The 18,063-nt window shown below is 32.4% G+C and overlaps 3 protein-coding genes across 6 annotated transcripts; 1 reads left to right on the top strand and 2 right to left on the bottom strand.

Moving 5' to 3' along the window:
• Positions 1-727: 727 nt before the first annotated feature.
• LOC7479628 (dihydrofolate reductase) lies at positions 728-3,176 on the bottom strand. Its single transcript, XM_002307901.4, has 6 exons — positions 2,977-3,176; positions 2,610-2,702; positions 2,368-2,466; positions 2,043-2,084; positions 1,721-1,952; positions 728-1,316 (listed from the first exon to the last, which is right to left on the bottom strand). The coding sequence occupies exons 1-6, from the start codon at positions 3,100-3,102 to the stop codon at positions 1,093-1,095; spliced, it is 816 nt and encodes a 271-aa protein (XP_002307937.4). The 5' UTR covers positions 3,103-3,176; the 3' UTR covers positions 728-1,092.
• Positions 3,177-9,808: 6,632 nt separating this feature from the next.
• On the top strand, positions 9,809-14,027 carry LOC7495661 (ubiquitin-conjugating enzyme E2 22). 4 transcript variants are annotated; one of them, XM_024602497.2, is made up of 7 exons: positions 9,809-10,021; positions 11,728-11,826; positions 12,151-12,295; positions 12,380-12,457; positions 12,670-12,782; positions 12,879-12,982; positions 13,479-14,027. In XM_024602497.2, exons 2-7 carry the CDS (start codon positions 11,824-11,826, stop codon positions 13,840-13,842), a joined length of 807 nt encoding a protein of 268 aa, XP_024458265.2. In that variant the 5' UTR covers positions 9,809-10,021; positions 11,728-11,823; the 3' UTR covers positions 13,843-14,027. The 4 variants fall into 4 exon arrangements, with proteins under 4 accessions (XP_024458265.2, XP_024458264.2, XP_002308845.4 ...); XM_024602496.2 differs by having other exon boundaries at positions 11,725-11,826; XM_002308809.4 differs by having other exon boundaries at positions 9,810-10,021; positions 11,700-11,826.
• A 703-nt stretch (positions 14,028-14,730) lies between these two features.
• Positions 14,731-16,452, bottom strand: LOC7495660 (calmodulin-7). The gene is made up of 2 exons (XM_002307900.4): positions 16,284-16,452; positions 14,731-15,422 (listed from the first exon to the last, which is right to left on the bottom strand). The coding sequence occupies exons 1-2, from the start codon at positions 16,357-16,359 to the stop codon at positions 15,049-15,051; spliced, it is 450 nt and encodes a 149-aa protein (XP_002307936.1). The 5' UTR covers positions 16,360-16,452; the 3' UTR covers positions 14,731-15,048.
• Positions 16,453-18,063: the final 1,611 nt, after the last annotated feature.

Here is an 18,063-nt window from a genome sequence, read left to right as displayed (position 1 = left end):
ATAGAGAAAAACAGTTTTGAGAGGTGTAGCTTAACTGGTTAGGTTTTAGATTTGCTTTCTTAAAGTCACCAGTTCGAGTCTCACAAATCTCAAGACTACTGGAGACTCACATGGTCGTTAACTTCAGGGCCCGTGGGATTAGTCGAAGTGCACACAAACTGGCCCGAGCATCCACGTTAATAAAAAAAAATATGAAAAAAGAATAAAGATGATGTCTTCTAATTTTTTATGTAAATCATGACTTATTATTTGCTTTCTCGTAATTGATCCCAATGGCACAGATTCCTCAATTATATTTTCATTAACATAACTCAAGGGATGTTAGAACCTTTGAATATAATTTATATTGAGATTTTATTTTGAGATTCATTCAAGGAAAGTTCCAAGTCAACTGTATTTATTACGAATTATAGGTGTTGACTCGAAAAGATTTTATAAAATAAATTAATTTTTATTAGCTTAATATTTTATTTAATTTGATTAAAAACTCAACCCGAGTGAGGTTTTAAGTTTATAATTTCTAGGTTTAGACATTCAGATTTTTTTTATTGTTATTATTTGGTCAATAATATCAACACCTTCTGATTATAGTGTTGTACTATCCAGCCTACATAATCATGCCTGCAGAGAAATTTGCATCACAAAAGATGATATGATATCTCAAGCGTGGCATTCAAAATATAGTTGTCTAACTCCTTCCATCACCAATCTTTTAAGAAGCACAGACTCTCTAGAAACCATGGATTTATAGAGAACTAATGCACAAGCCTTTGAGTTTTTAACTAGAATACAAGGAGTATAATATTTAGATTACAAGGAAGAAAACAGAGGAAGAGAGAAGAAATTAGCTTCCAGGCTCTTGTCCTGCTGTCTGAACAGTGTAGTTCTGCTGCTTCTGCAGCCGCGCCAGGTTTTTAGTTAAACCGAATAAAACATTGAGCTAGTAAAACTCGATCGACCTTAATAGATTATTAGTGACTCGGTTGATACACCCAAACTCAGCTGAGACAATGCCAAGAAAAAAAAATATTATAACCATTACAGGGCTAAACATGGTTGCCTTTTATTGCCTGCTATTTGCTTCTGATGCTTTTAGGCTTTCACAACTTCTACTTCTCTCTTTAGTTCAATGCCAATTCCATCCTGCTGAACTTGAGTAGTATCGATCTTGTTAGAGACCTCTTCTGGCTTTTTTTCTTCATCGTCCACTTTAGTTTCTCCATTCTCCAGTTCATGATTTTCACCATTTAGAATTTTGTTATTGTAACTGAGGATTTCTGTGGCCCAAGCACGTAGCTGCTCCGTGGCTGCCTCATCTGTGTTGCAACATAAAATACTGATCATGCAACCACAATCACTTCAATTATTTATATAGCAATTACAACCATAATCATAGTTGTCAAACCTTGTTAGAGGATTGTTCAGGTCAATCATTCATTTTGTTATTTTTAAAGAAATCTTGAAGTTGATACGGACAGGTTTTAGATGGGTTTGTTCAGGTTAACCAGGTCATAAAACAACTTGGTGAGATCAACCGAGTTTCACCGAGAGGTCAGACTTTGAATCACTTATTTTTTTAATCAACCCACCGGGCCAAGACAGGTAAAATGACTATGAACATAACAAAGCAGCATTGAACTGGAAGTTTTGAAAACCTGACATGGTCGAGTATTTTCGAAGAAATTTAATTAGAGTTAAAAAAATAAGCATCATAACCTACCAAGTCTAGGAACAGTATGGCCCTGTGGATGTCTTATGATGAGAGGGCTGTCAAAGGCAGTGGCGAGGTCCTCTGAAGGTTCTTTCAACCAATCTTTGGCTCCTATAAAGTGGACTGACTTTACCTTGATGGTGTCTTTATAGGCAACATCACATATGCTTGGATCTCTGAATTTGGACCCTGATACCGACACAAACAGTTTAAAGGGTGGATGATCCTTCAATACTTTTCCCTGTTTCATCACAAAATTTGCCCTTTTCATTGCCTCACCTGATATTATCAAGGCCCCGAAACAATCTAGAAAGCAAAAAAGTCTACATACCTGAGCTTGATAGCCAAGTAGCAGGGCTGAGAGTGTGGCACCCTGAAGAAAAGAGAAGGGACTTGATAAAAAAAAAGGGGGAAACTAGATGTACGAGTCATATAGAAGAACACGGATCACATTTATTAAACCCGAACTGGCCTAGCACGTTCATCCAAGACTCAGCCCTTGAACCAAGCTGGGTTTAAAAAAGTCAACTCGTACTTCACCAAGTCAAAACAAGATTTAATCTTTTTAAAAAAAATGTACAAAAACATATGTGACCCAAGCCCTGAGCTGGGTGATAGTTCGAGCCGGGTTTAACAAGTTTGATACGGATACATGCCTGAGAGAAGCCGAGAAAACCATCAAAAGGACCTCTAGTTGTGATGTATTCACACAAATAAGAGATGCATTCTTCAAGGTTTGTATACTCAGTAAAGTCCTGCAGGTTGACACTCCAAATATTAGCATTTACTGATACTTGTATATAAAATTTAAAGCCTGGAAAGGAAATCTTATCGATGATTTTCTTTTCCTATGGCATGCCATCCTGCTTGTCCCAAAAGAGGAGAGATCCTAGCATACCTTGTCGAACTGGAACCACTCAAAGTATGGTGGTGGGAAAATGCCTTCAATTTCAGATTTGCCTCGAGCTGGAAATACTCCGTCTGGAAAATCCTGAATGATGGTGTATGACCAGTTCAAAATTAGTATTCCCCAGTATTTGAGCGTAATCCCATAAATTATTACACGAATCTGATTCATCGACCAAACCAATACTATGGTCTTCTATTATTTTCTTATGTAACAAACACTAATTTCCCTCTCCTATGCCGACATTTCTCTGTTAAAATTCGGATTGTAACTATGGCTACACATTTCCAACCGATGAGATCGTAAAATGTTTGCAATAATGTCTAACTACATGATCAATGATTAGAGTGTTACATACCAAGTCAAACTGAGAAAAAATGGAAGGATCCCACTTGCTAATTTGCTTTTGAAGAAAATTTCCACTGGTCCTAAATCCATGGAGACATAGTATCTTCATCTTCTTTTCATCTTCGGATTTTGCCATTTATGTAGTTTTCTCAGTCACTTATTGAATCAGCAAGCAAGAAGGTCACGGTAATGGCTATGAAGTTAGAGTAATGCTGTGGCGGGCCTTTTTGTAAAGGAGATGGTCGTGTTAGTTGCTACCTACCACCAAGTTTAAGGTCCTAGCTACCGTTTCGTGGTTAGGTTTGGAAGTTGCAACGTGCACTCTTTGAATTAATTGAATTTCATTTACAGTTTTAGTAAATAGAGAAATGAAATCACATTTCACTGATTTAATTTGTTGCGTGTATTATACCATTCGAGTCCTATGGTTGCTAATATAATTTAGCCACTGAAAATTTACATGGTTATTAATTTCAGGGCCCGTAAGATTAATTGAGGTGTATACAAGCTGGTCCGAACATCTACATTAATAAAAAAAAAATTTCTTTTAAATCATAGCAGTAAAACCTGACTTGAACAATTGCAATGAAAAATTTGTGACTTGAAATATAACTTGAATCGAGTTAAAGTTTAATTGGGAAAAAAAAACATTGACTTTGTTAAGTCTATTTAAAGGGTGTTTGGGAATATGATAGCGGTTATTTTTTAAAGTGTTTTTCGATCGGAAATGCATTAAAATATTATTTTAAAAAAATATATTTTTGACATCAGCATGTCAAAATAATCTGAAAACAACAAAAAAATTAATTTGAGGCAAAAAAAATTAAAAAAATTTAAATTTTTTTAAAAAATATTTTTAAAATACAAAAATGATCATATATGGAGACCATTGACTGTCACACCAATGAGATCTTTTTTTGAACAAAAAAAAATTTTATATTTCAAATAATTATTCTAAAGAGAATGTATCCTAGTCTCGAAGAATTCATCTTAATTTTATAAGACTAGCTTGGTAATTAAGGAGATATGATACCTTCTTTAATTTTTTGAAATCAAATTCTAAAACGATTCACTAGATTTTTTTGAATATATCATACTGATATAAAAATTATATTTTTAAAATAATTCAAATAAAAATTAATATAAATTGACATATAAATTAATTCAAGAATATTATTACCATTAAATTAAGAAATAAAACAATAAAATGTTTGAGGTTCAAAAACTAGAAAGGGTGAAAGGATTCAGGGCATCTTGATGCAAAGGCATTTTGAAAAGAGTAAATGGTCATTTACATACTCAACCAAACTTATAAAAAAAATGATGATTTTTTACTTAAAATACAATTTGAAACGCAGATGAAGAAGTAATAAATAGGCACTTAATGGAATGAGTGTTCCTTCCCAGCGAAGCAAATTAAGATAGTGTTTAGATAGTAGCGGTGATATTATATTTTATTTAAAAATATATTAAAATAATTTTTTTAGTTTTAAAAAATTATTTTTGATAATAGTATATCAAAATAATCTAAAAACATAAAAAAAATTTAAATAAAAAAATCAAAATTTAAAAAAACATCGTTTAGAACGCAATTCCAAACAACTTCAAAGCTTTTAATATTGTCATCAGCATATCAAAACGATGGAAAAAATATAAAAAGATAATTTTAAGTAAAACAAATTAAAATTTAGAGAAAACACCATTTAAAATATAATTCCAAATAGCCCCTAAAGTTTTTAATGATGGCACCAGCACATCAAAATAATTCAAAAATATAAAAAAACAATTAATAAAAAAATTAAAATTTAAAAAAACATCATTTAAAATGCAATTTCAAACTACCTCTAAAGCTTTTTAATGTTGCTAATGTTCATGAAAAGCCTCCATCCAGGCATGAACAATTCCTAAAGAGAAACCAAATCATACAGAAACCAAAACCATCACAAGCAAGAGTTTTATGATTGCCTCCATAGATTAGCAACAATGCCTAATTTCTCAGTATGATTTGGTTATATGCTATTTCCCTTCCCTTCTCTCTTTTTTTTTTAAAAAAAAAACTTTATCTTAGGATATATAAATTTTTATAAACAAAGTAAGGGGCAATGATCAACATTAATACAAATAACTATGAAACATTTTGTTTTAAGCTCGTTATTTATAGTGTGTTTAGTATTGTTGTACATGATGTTTTTTAAAAATATTTTTAATTAAAAAAATATCAAAGTTATATTTTTTTTAATATTTTTAATATTAATACATTAAAACCATCTAAAAATATTAATTAAAATACAAAAACACACACTTAGATAAAATAAGTTGACACAAAACTTGGATTGTTACTTCATTAAGAGTCATGCTTTCCCCTCATTTTTACAATCATAGACATAATTCTGAAATTTTATCCACCAAACCCTTCCTAAACTCCATCCATACCTAGACAATTAATGTCATTAATCTATCCCAAACCTAATCCTAATGCTATAGCAATCTAATCCTAATGCTATAATTGCTAGAAAAAATAAATTTTAAATAGTTAAACTTGGAATTACAGTCATTATACCTAATTCAAGGCATGCATCATGATTTGAGTTTACTAGGTAAACTCTAAAATAATATCAATTTTTTTAATAAAATAATATTGTTTTATATATATATATTAGAGTTGATGAAAGTAGGATTCATCAAATTTGACTAGATTAATTAAATCAACATCTAATATAATTTAAAATAAAACTCTAAATTAATGAATTATGTTGATCCGGTTAACCATCGTACATGATTGTTATCGTTCAACTATTAGCTAGAAAAATTAAAGCCAAGAACAAATGGCAAAACCTCAAGAGCAGAGCTAGAATTATTTGTTAGGTGGTGGTCAAATAAATATAACAAGATATAATATTTGTTTTAATTTATTGTATATAAGTTGTAAAACAAAACTCGCATACTTTAGTTTTATTCAAACAACTTACTACAAACATATAATGATCTTTGTATAAGGTAGAAAGTTTAGAGCAATACCAAATTGAGTCAAAAGCAATGAAGTTAATTTCATCTTCATAACGTGTCCATCACTTTAATGTTGTTAGTCTTTATACCTATCAAATATAAACATACAAAGTATATAAGAAACATTAGCTAAAGCGAAGCATTATTTATGTTTGATAAACCTTGAAATAAAGCAAAAAATAATAAAGAATGATTCTTACATATTTATTTTAATTGTGCTCGTCGTTCTTTCATTTAATAGAAATCATCGATTGTCATATCAATTGTGAATCTTTCAGCAATTTCTTTTTCTATATAGACAATCAAATAATCTGCAAGAAAATCATCCTCCATCCGATTGCGAAGTCTTGTTTTAAATCTAATCAACCTGTCAACTAGTTGATAAATTGTTGATTTTTCTGTTTCAACCAATCCTTGACATAAATCAGCAATCGATGGCATGTTCTTTAACCTTGGATGACTGGGTACATCAAGCTCATAATGTTGCAACTGAAGTCTCAAATAAATTTTTTCTTGATCAGAAAAATTTTCAGGATAGAACTTGTCAACAAGTAAGCATATATCTTCAACATTGAATAATTTATAACTATTTCTAGGATCTAAAGTTGTGCTCAACTTAAGAAACTCGATCGACTGCTCATTGAATCTATTATTTAGCTCATGCAATTGCTGATCAATGATAGCTGTAAATATATCAACTCAGTAGTGATGTTCAACTGTTACTGATTTTTTTTACGGCGAGATCGTCCAAGCATAATAAAAAAAACTAATAAAATATATCTAATTAATTAGAAAAAAAATCACTATAACAAGAATTCAAAAAACAATTGGTAGTGTCGCACGTCATAAAAATCCGCGCGGCGTCGGCTGGCGATCTTTTTCGTTGTTGCGTTATTTGCTTCGTTGGAGTCGCCACCTAGTAATTTATTGAAGGCTACTAGGAAACCGGAAATCAATGATTTTAAAAATGACGCGTGAAAAGTTGAACGCGTTCCAAATATCTTTGAAAATTTAAATTCTTTTGAGACGATGCTAAAAATGCTAAAAAACGATGCAAATGTATTAAAAACGTATTTTTTTGGATTTTCAATGTTTTTCGCTATTTTTGAATTTTTCTGAAAATTTATCAAAACATGGGTCAAAAATTGGGTAGCAACAGGTAGAACTAGCAGATCTGAGAAAAAAAAGAGCAAAAATGGTAGAATTATAAAAGAACCTCATCAAATTATTAACAAACATCTCAAAACAAAACAAAAACAAATTTTAAATTTAAATTATCTTATTTTGTTTGATGAAAAATAAATTAATTAGTGACTCTATTTCATTCTTTTTATTTTGCTCGTGATTTATGTTTTTATTTTTGTTTGATCGGTTGCAGCCTGCAGGATTTATATTAAGGTAAATTAATGGTTTTATTTTTTATTTCACAAAATAATGCCTTTTTTCGGTTAGAATAGCTTAGCCAAATAGAAAGCAACAATGCTATGTTTTTTTGTTTTTTTCATTTTTAGTAGCTATTATAGCTAAGAATTAAGTTTTACAAACAAGAGCATGGATATTCAAATAAATCAAATCGAGTTTAGATGCTGTTTGTTTTATAGTTGGAAAGTGTTTTTTTATTTTTTTTTTCAATGTTTATAGATTATTTAGATATATTTATATTAAAAATAAAATAAAAAAAATTATTTTAATATATATTTTTTAAAAAATTAACTAATAGCGCAAGCTAACTACCGCAGGCTAACGGCTAGTCGGGGACGATGACAATCTAACGGTCACATATTCACACCAGCCTAGTCAGGTCTGAGCTGAAAAGAAATCAAAATTAGAGTGGGCCCCAAATCAAATTAAATAAAAAATATTTTGTGGGACCCGCAGCCCCGACATGTTGAACGCCCACCTAACTCGCATTTCAAAAAGGGTCCTCTTTAATTTCGGGTTCTACACATGATATGACTCAAGTGCCCTTGCTCTGCCTCTTAAACCACTGGTCTTGCCTTCCCATTTTGTTTGATCGAGGGCGCTCCTCTGCCTTTTTTTTTTCTTGTATTAAATAATTGATTTTTTAATATCTTCATCATCAAAATTATTTGTTGAATTTCTTAACAAAGATTTAGAGTTATGATGAACAATGCTATATTTAGATATAGCATAGAAAATAAAATTTCAAAATTTTACCAGAGAAAACTCAATATAATCTCAGATTTTTTTATTTATTCATTAATTTTTTAGCTATAAACTACTATTTTATGCTTACAAAAATAACACACCGTATTAATTTACATATTATTATAATAACACTTAATTCAAGCTTACAGTAAAATTATTAGAAAGAATGAATAATATAATGACAATATCATTAATATTATTTCTTAGCATTATAATTAAAAACTTGAATCATATTGTGAGTTATTGTTCAACTATAAAACGTAAAAGAAAGATGAAAAAGAACTATAAAACTCAATATATTCCTAACTCGTAAAAATTAAAAAAAAAGATTTGTATAAGACAAAGCATAAATTCTTACATTATTATTATTTAATCTATCCACACATATTTATTGAAATAATACTCAATACAATATACATTTTAAAAGAAAATAAATTGTAAATTTGCTTGCATGTGATTAATATGAATTTAACAATTAATAAAAGTTCTAAAAAAAATTGTAATTTACTTGCATGTGAAATATTTCTTTTCAAATCATTTTATTTTTTTTAAACTCTATTCTTGCCTAAAAACTATATCATATCTTCAGAAAATAGAGAGATTAATTTTTATACTAAGTAATAATAATCTCTCATGTGGGAGGCTACATTTGTCATTCAACTTATCAATTAGCACCAAGAAGATATAAATAAAATAAAAAACTAATGACTCAGATTAGGGCAGCAGATGTCAGGTTGATTTTAAGAAATCACAAAACTATAACCTTTTTCACTCGCCTACAAACAGAATACACAACACGCGCGAGCCCTATTAGTTCAATCCCTAGTTTACAAGACCCCACTTCACCTCTGGTCGTGGATCATCCCGTGGATAATGGGTTAATAATAGTTTTGATTTTTTTTAATGCCTAAAATGTCATTGTTTTGCCAAAAACAATGTGATATAAAATCTAAATGGAATGAAGCTTAGAATTAGCTATAGTTATGAAATTGGACGGGCAAATCTAGAACTTGAACCATAGGTTAAAGAAAAAAAATTAATATAGTAATCTGTTTTTACTTAATTAAAAATTTAAGTCAGTCTAAAAATTTAATCTAATTAAATTTAGGTTAATCATAATTATAAAATTTGAACATATTGATTCAGGGTTTTGACCGGTTTAGATTAAAAAATAGATTAAGATATTAATTAGTCTGATTTTGTTAAAAATCTAAATCAACGTATATTCTGACCACTCTAAAGCCTAAACATGTTCAGGTTAAAAAAAAAATAGGTTAATGCATTGACATGTTTTTACCTAGTAAAAAGTTTATATCAACCCAAAGTAAAACTTGAAACTCAACTTGTTATATTTAAAAAAAAACAACTTTTTTTTGGTTTAAAACAATAATGTTGTGATTTTTTTTCTAAAAAAATAAATGAAATTGATTTAATCAGACGTGTTACGTGAACTAGGACTTGTTGCCGATTTCCAGATAAAGTTTTATAATTGTGGAGTCAGTGAATCTTTAGGGTGCTCGTCTGCCAACCCGAGCCAGGTTTATAGCTATGGTTCTATCTCTTCACACAACGAACCACACTAAGAACCCGGCGCGTGGGACTAGTCTCCACCTAACTTCTATAAATCCTCTGTATCTTGTCTAGAGAAAAGTTAATTATTACAAATATTTTATTTGCTTAAATTTTCGAAAAGTTTTTATTTTTGTATTTCTTTTGTTTGCATATAAATAAATACTAGCAATAAAAAAGAAAATCTCTCTATCTCTAAAATTCACCAATCAATCATTGATTACAAGGAGAGATCGCTCTCTCACTGTATATTGTATTTGCATAAAGTTCACCTTCCTCTCTCTCTCACTCTCGAAGGAGAAGAAGATAAGGTAAATTACCCATCTGGGTTTTGCTGTTTTTGAAGTTTAATTGATTCTTGTTCTTTTTTTTTTTGAGTTTGGTTGATTGATCAGTTTTTAAAGTGAATATGATTAGTTTTTGATAATTCTTGTTGATTAGAAAGTTAAAGTTTTGTTTTTTTATTTGGTTAGTAACCTGATTCTTTACTTCTTTGCTATTTTTTTTAATATAAATTTGATTGCTTTCTTGGAATGTGATGGATTCTTTGGAGAGTTATGAGGTTTGGTGTTCTGTTTAGTTAATTTTGTGAGATGGGTTTTTGTGGTTTTGTTTTGTTTGGGATATCTGAGGTTCATTTCTTTGATTTATGTAATTGGGTCATATGCAATGCTTGGTTTTGGTGTTGACTTTTTGAGTTGAAAGTTTTCATTAGTTTTCTTTGATTTTGTTAAGTGGGTAAGTTCTTGATTGGGTTGTGTATGGTGGTTTTCTAGGGTTTAGGTATTTGTGTTGCAGGTTTCAACTAATGGGTTTATTCTGGCTGTTTATCTTGTTTAGGGTTGGATTCAGCCCTTAAACTGTTTCTCTTTGTAATTGATATATGTTGCTCAATTTTTTTATTTAAGTCTCTAAACTGGTCATCCTTTTCAAAACTCATGAGAAGATCAAGGTGTGGGAAAGCAATTTTGTGCATTTGTAAGATTTTGGGGTCACCTGTATTTTAAAAGTACAGGCTTGTGCCTGTGCAGATTACAGCAGATTGTGATTAGCTAATGGAGGATTCAATTTCATGGCATTGTAATTTTGGCGCAGTTGGTTCTTTGAAGTGCTGGCTTTTGTAGATTCAAATGGGAATTGTGATTAGCTAATGCAGGATTCAATTTTATGGCATTGTAATTTTGGCGCAGTTGGTTCTTTGAACTGCTGGCATTTGTAGATTCAAATGGGAATTATGAAGCTATGCTTGAAACCTTCATCTCTTGTCGAATTTCTTGTTTCTCTAAATTAAGCTTAAGAGTACAAGTATTGGTTGTCTGGGTTCTTTTTTCCCTGCTTGAGAACTGAAAAGGTGGTGAGAAATTCTGGGCTTGCAATCAGGTTTCCATGAATTGGAAAATTTTTAGACAGGCAGGTGTTTATAACTAGATTATTGGAATTTCATTGATTTGTAGGAGCTCTGAATCCTAATTATTTGGCACATGGGCCCACAGGTGGGAATGTGAGTTTTACTTTTTAAACAGGCACATGTTTTATTCACTTAGTTTCCGCCAAAATATGAACCTTGAAAGTTTAAACCATTTAAGTTGTGAGAAATTCAGAGCTTTCAAAGTTTAGACCATGCAAGTAATTGGTGTGTTGTTGGGTCTGTGAGCGATTACAATGGGCCTGCAATTGTCTATAGGAGTGCTCTGTTTTTTCGCAAATAGAAAGTGCTTGAATCACCATCTTGGTTTACATCTGATGATTAAATGTTTTCAGCTTTAGGAATTAACTAGGCTCACTGCATGGATATGAGTTTAGGAGCTGCCCATTGAAGAGCTACATGTCATCGTTGCAGGGTTTTTAAATTCATTTCATCTCATTTCTGTGTGTGAGAATGGATGCACACACCCTTGGTTTTTGTACTTCTTTCCATGGAAATAATGTGTGAACTGAACTGTATTCAATTCTCTCTCTGAAAATTATCTGCGATGATCTTATTTACAGGTCAAATCTTATTTGTTACTGTCAGCAGGAAGTTCGGATAAGATTGTGGAACATCAGATTTTTAATTTTGATTTCATATCAGCAAGAGCAACAAACATCCTTGCAAGCATCCCTTTCTGTGGCCATGGTAAATTTATCTTCAACCCCCCCCCCCCCTGGAGTTGTAGAAAGTAAAATAATGAATGATAAGATAATAAAAGAATCAGAGTTTCCCACTGTTGATAAAGAAATGCCCAGAAATAGCCAACAAAACCAACAAATTCATAGCTTTTTGTGATAGGAAACAAATTTTAATTCATGTATGATGGTGGAAACATGTCAGTTGCTTTGGATCTGGATAAGCACTTAGCAATTCCTAGACTAAAGAAAATATTTACTTGCATTGAGTTTATCCGTGAAGCTTGATAATAAGGCTGCTACTTATATTGTTTCACCTCTATCTTTCTTGAAGGCAACAAATGAAAATCTTCCACCCAATGTAATAAAACAACTTGCAAAGGAACTGAAGAATCTTGATGAATCACCACCTGAGGGAATTAAAGTAGGAGTAAACGATGATGATTTTTCGATCATATATGCTGATATTGAAGGCCCAGGCACATAACTTTTTCCTTCTAAATTTACATCCTTTAAGATATTCGTTTGGGGTTTTATACTCAAGTATATTTTTGGCCATGCAGCTGGGACTCCATATGAAAATGGTGTTTTCCGCATGAAGCTGTTATTATCTCATGATTTTCCTCACTCTCCTCCCAAAGGTTTGTGGATTCACATTGTTAATATGACTTGAAATTTTCTGATATGTATTTTAATTTAATTCAAGGGCTTACTTCCAATTGTGAAGAGGAAACTTTTTTGGTAATGGGCAGTCAAGGGCTGCCTTTCTTCATACTACATTCCGGATTTAATTTCCTTTCTTGAGTTATTTTCTTTTGTTAGCTTGTGAATCCTTTGAACATTTATGTTACAGGTTACTTCCTGACTAGGATTTTTCATCCAAATATTGCTTCTAATGGTGAGATTTGTGTTAATACGCTTAAAAAGGATTGGAATCCAAGTCTTGGACTACGCCATGTTCTCACGGTAAGTTCCATTGGGACTCTTATTTGGTCTAATCCATCTACTTTCATTTTCACTTCTTATTTGGTTTTACTGATATTCTGAGCTTGTTGATATCAGGTAGTGAGGTGTTTATTAATCGAACCGTTTCCAGAGTCAGCTTTGAATGAACAGGCTGGCAAGATGCTCCTTGAAAATTATGAAGAGTATGCCAGACATGCCAGGTGAGCCATCCCATATCTTACTAATCAAATACCATGGCAGTCATTATTAGTTAGGACAGACCTGATAGTGGATCTAATCAGGTTATGTGGGACCTTTGCAACTATTATTATGAAGATGCCAATCTTTTCAGTGTTAAGAGACCACAACTTCTTAAAACTCCTAGTTCACAAGCTATTTTAGCATCAAGTCTTTGCCTCTTTAAAATGTCTAGCTTGGAGTATTGCCACTACTTTGGAGGCTATCCGATAATTACACATCTCGTAATTAGATTTCATGAGACAGTTCACTCAAACAAATAAACTGTGGATAATGCTTAAGAATCTGAAAGAAAATGCATCATTCTAAAAATAGAAAAAACCTATTTTTCTCCTATGGAATGAAAACTGCTTAAAGATAAAGAGGGTAACATTAGAAAGTTAACAAGTTACATGGTTTCATCTTGGAATGAAAACTATGTTGTTGATGACTAATGTGTGATTGCAAACTTGTTTTCAGGATTTATACTGGAATCCATGCAAAGCCAAAACCTAAGTTCAAGTCTGGAGCCATTTCAGAATCAACTACAGCTCTTAATGTTGATCAGAGCAACACTTCAGTTCTTAATAACGGTGACCAAAAGAATGCAGCTGTTAGTGCCGCCGTTCCATTGCAATCTCTACTGGCCCCTTGTACGATGGCCAGCAAAGGAGGAAATAGTCAGGATCAGCTAGCTGCTGTAGGTCCAATGCACGAGACAGAAGTTAGTGGATCAGCTGCTGCACCAACAACCAGCACGTTGAAAAAAGATGTTGGGCTTTCAAAAGTTCAGGCAGTGAAGAAGAAAATGGATGCAAGAAAAAAGAGCTTAAAGAGATTATGATTTGATGTTAAGGTTACACATGTATTGAACTGCCATGATGGATATGTGGCCAGCCTCTGTTGTTTGTCCATGAATGGGCCCATGTAAGTGATGAGGAAAATGGGAATATATCATGTAAGGAATATTTCCATTGGTGGACAAGTGATGGATTTATTTAACTTTATCGCATTGTTTGACTTGCACTATGATCCCCTTCTTTGTGACTGAACACTGCAATGCCTTCCTAGAAGAAACCTGGCGTGCCAGGAAATTGCAAAGACCTATATGAATTTTTTTCTCACAGGTTTTTCTCAACTTTTCTATTACAGGTTATGAATCCGAACTGGAATTAATTATGGAAGACGATTCGTTCTTCTAGAAGAGATTTTTCTTTTTCGTCGACCCTTTAATGATTAACACTATGATGTATCAAAATACAAAATCATCTTTGCTTTTTGGCAGTTGACTGAGGTTTTGACAGTCTGAGGCTGGTAAATGACTTTCTGCTAATTTAACCTTTGGATCCTCTTAATCAATGTTGGATCAGGCTATCTTCATACCCTTTTCTTTTGCATTTAAAACTGCCTCCTATAGCTATCCAAGAAGGGTAAAACCAAAGGGAAGAACAAAGACAAGAAAGCTTTGCAGGTGGGCACAAGGAGATGGGCCAAGGGAGCATGGATTACTGGTCCAACGAAGATTTGCCAAGAATTGTATATTCCACCATCAAAGGATGATGCAAGGGTGCATGGATTACTGGTTCTCAGCAGCTTGAAAACTCGGATTCGAGAAGCTGTGCATGATGCATGACCACAGGGCACAGCGCCAAATCTTCAATGAAAACGAAAGGAGATTGCCCTGCCAACAGAACAACTAGAAGAGACGTTTCATGTGCGTAGTAGCAGAATATGAGCAAATATAGAATTGGTCATCCATTCAACATACAGGCTCGATCTTCCCAAGTAGTTCAAGTTTACAAAAGATCAAATAAGCAAAATATAAACTGGCAAAGGCAACTGAGTTTCACAAGACATTAAAGGAAGCGTGAACATTACAACAAAACCACCACAATAAGCCTCCAACACCACTTCCTTTAAGAGCCTTGATTCAAAAAACCATCAAATAAAAGTTGAAAATGAAACTAGAAATTCCATTATATAGGTCAACCCTGTTATCCCCTCCTAATTTAAATTTATAAAAATATTTTTTTCCAGGGGGAAAGGGATATCACTTAGCCATCATAACCTTGACAAATTCCTCATAATTTATCTGGCCATCACCATCCACATCAGCTTCTCTGATCATCTCATCGACCTCTTCATCGGTAAGCTTCTCACCGAGATTAGTCATCACATGACGGAGCTCGGCCGCAGAGATGAAACCATTCTGATCCTTGTCAAAAACTCTGAATGCCTCTTTGAGCTCCTCCTCAGAGTCGGTATCCTTCATCTTCCTTGCCATGAGGTTCAGGAACTCAGGAAAATCAATGGTACCATTTCCATCAGCATCAACCTCGTTAATCATGTCCTGGAGTTCTGCCTCAGTTGGGTTCTGTCCTAGCGATCTCATGACAGTCCCCAATTCCTTGGTGGTGATGCAACCTGTAATACACAAGACATCAAAAACCAATTCACCAACTGTTTTTGATGGTCTCATGTGCCTCTCATGGGCACACACATAATCAAAGCTTCGCTTTCAGACTATAATTTACTTCTGCAATTGTAACAAGCCAAATGCAGCAAAAGGTAGGATCTGAAAGAACCTTCTGTTTAGATATTCTTAGTAGCAAGCTTAATCTCATTTACCACTTACATAGGCATCTCGTAAAGTTTAAAAACAACATATTTCGGAAACAACTAATCACATGCATTCAAGAACCTAAAATACAAATAAACCCGGCAGACAACAATAAGCTAACCATAAAAATTGATAATTTGGCACAAGACATCCATTTGCAAAACATTAATCAGCAAAGAAGTTCACTACGTGTCACCATGTTACAATCATTAGATGCAAAGAGTCAAAGATTACTGCTAATTTACCACCAAAAAAATCCCTAAATCACAAGCCTTGGATCCTGCAATATGATTAACGAACATCATACATGTATTATATTCCATTGTTGATTGGATCATTAAAGGTAGCCCAAAATAAAACAATCTGCTTTTCAATAGTCAAAATAAGAAACGTTTTCAATCAAAATCTAAAGAACCCTTCACCAATTTCACTAAGAGAAGCTACCTTTTACCAAAGACACTAATTTTCCCAATCTCAGCCGAACAAATTTCCAAATCTCAAGAAGAACCCATCAATCAAAATCACATATTTCCCTCAAAGAGACCATCTTTTTACCCCGAACAACATGATCTAAAACAAATCAAGCTAAAAACACAAGCAAAAAACATAGAGCAAAAGCAAAAACACCCCAAGAAACAAAGCGAAAGACAGATCAAGAAACATACCATCACCATCCTTATCGAACAAACTGAAAGCTTCCTTGAACTCGGAGATCTGGTCATCAGTCAATTGATCCGCCATTTCTCTTTAAGAAAGGCAAAAGTCTAGAGGGAAATAAAAAAATCTGAGAGATAGAGAAAAGAGCGCGTAAGAGAGAGAGAAGGAGTCGTGTTTTTATATGAGCTAATTTAGCCGCCCCTAGCTTTCTTGTGGCCCCACCTATCAATTCCAACTCACTTTTTACTTCCAATCTTGCCCTTCTTATTTTTTTCCTTCATTCTATTTTTTTAATTTTTTCTGGGATTCATGATTGATTCGCCTCTTAAATGACCATTATGCCCTTCATTGTGTTTTCTTTTTAACGAGTGTTCATGGATTTATAATTCGTGAAGTGTTGCATTTTTGTTACATAATTCTGGATAATTTTACCTTTTGGGGTGTTTGAAAATAAGTCATCCAAGCCAATATCAAGAGATTAGTGAGGATTTTGCTTCTCATGATTTTCCATAGAGTTTGAATATTAGTGGATAAATAGAGGGATTTGATGTACTTCTTTAACTTTCAATCTCTTTATATTGACACAATTTCATGTATAATCTTAAAAAAAGTATTATACAAATTTCAATGTTTGCGAACTTGTGTATTCTAACTTCGTTGGTGTTTGATATTATAATAACACCTGCGGTAATGATTTAAAAAATATATTTTAAAAAAATATTTTTTGTTCAACCACATAAGAAAACTACTTGGTTTATGAACATGTGTATTTTTTGTTTCATGTATAATCTTAATAAGAGTATTATACAAATTTCAATGTTTGTGAACATGTGTATTCTAACTTGGGTCGTGTTTGATATTGTAATTACACATGTGGTTATGGTTAAAAAAATAGATTTAAGAAAAATATTTTTTGCTCAACCATATAAGAAAATTGTTTGGTGTACCGAATAACTTTTGTTTTTTTGCATTGGACCCTATAAATAATTGTATTTTAAATCTTGGTTTTTACATGTAAAAATTTATTTCATTGTAGTTTTAACCAAGCATATATTTTTTAAAACATATTAAAAAAAAACACAACTAAATGTGTTATTATTAAATCTATTTAAAAAAAACCGTAACCACAGAAATTATTACAATACCAAGCAGACAAACTTAGTTGTGGTTTTTAGAAGGCATGTCTAAAAGAATATGTGTTTGGTTACATAATGGGATTTTTCATGCAAAAAAAAAAAAGGTATTCATGAATAAAAAACGAGTTATTTTAATTTCTATAAAAGTAAGATTTGAAATATAATTATATGTGGGGTTTACTATAAAAAACAAAAACTATTTTGTAACAGCCCAACCCAACTTGTCATATATTGTCCGTTTTGAGCCTTATCGCCCTCACAGTTTTATTCCTGGTGACGCGAGTCCATTTCTGAACCTGACGCCCCAAAACACATATAACAAGTTAGTAATCAGCACTACTAACAAGATCAGCAACCAACTCCTCACCAGTCAACGTGAGATATTACATATTTAATGTAACAGGTAAATCAAATATATATGAGTAAATTAATTTTTATTTTATGGAGTGATACATTTGTAATTATTATCTTCCTATCAAATCAATCATCATTTTCTTTTGTAATTGTCAAGAGAGGAACCTTTGACATTGATGGACTTAATGTCCTCTTTTCCAATGAATTGTGACTCATCAAGAACACATCACTTTTCAAGTGTGGCAAACATGAAAGATATTTTCAACGCAATTTCTTGCAACATATTTTGTAAACCTAC

This window comes from Populus trichocarpa, chromosome 6 (genome assembly GCF_000002775.5).
Source record: "Populus trichocarpa isolate Nisqually-1 chromosome 6, P.trichocarpa_v4.1, whole genome shotgun sequence".
Taxonomy (NCBI): domain Eukaryota; kingdom Viridiplantae; phylum Streptophyta; class Magnoliopsida; order Malpighiales; family Salicaceae; genus Populus; species Populus trichocarpa.
The sequence above is the reverse complement of the archived record's forward strand: the minus strand, read 5'-3'. Positions and strand labels throughout refer to the sequence as shown.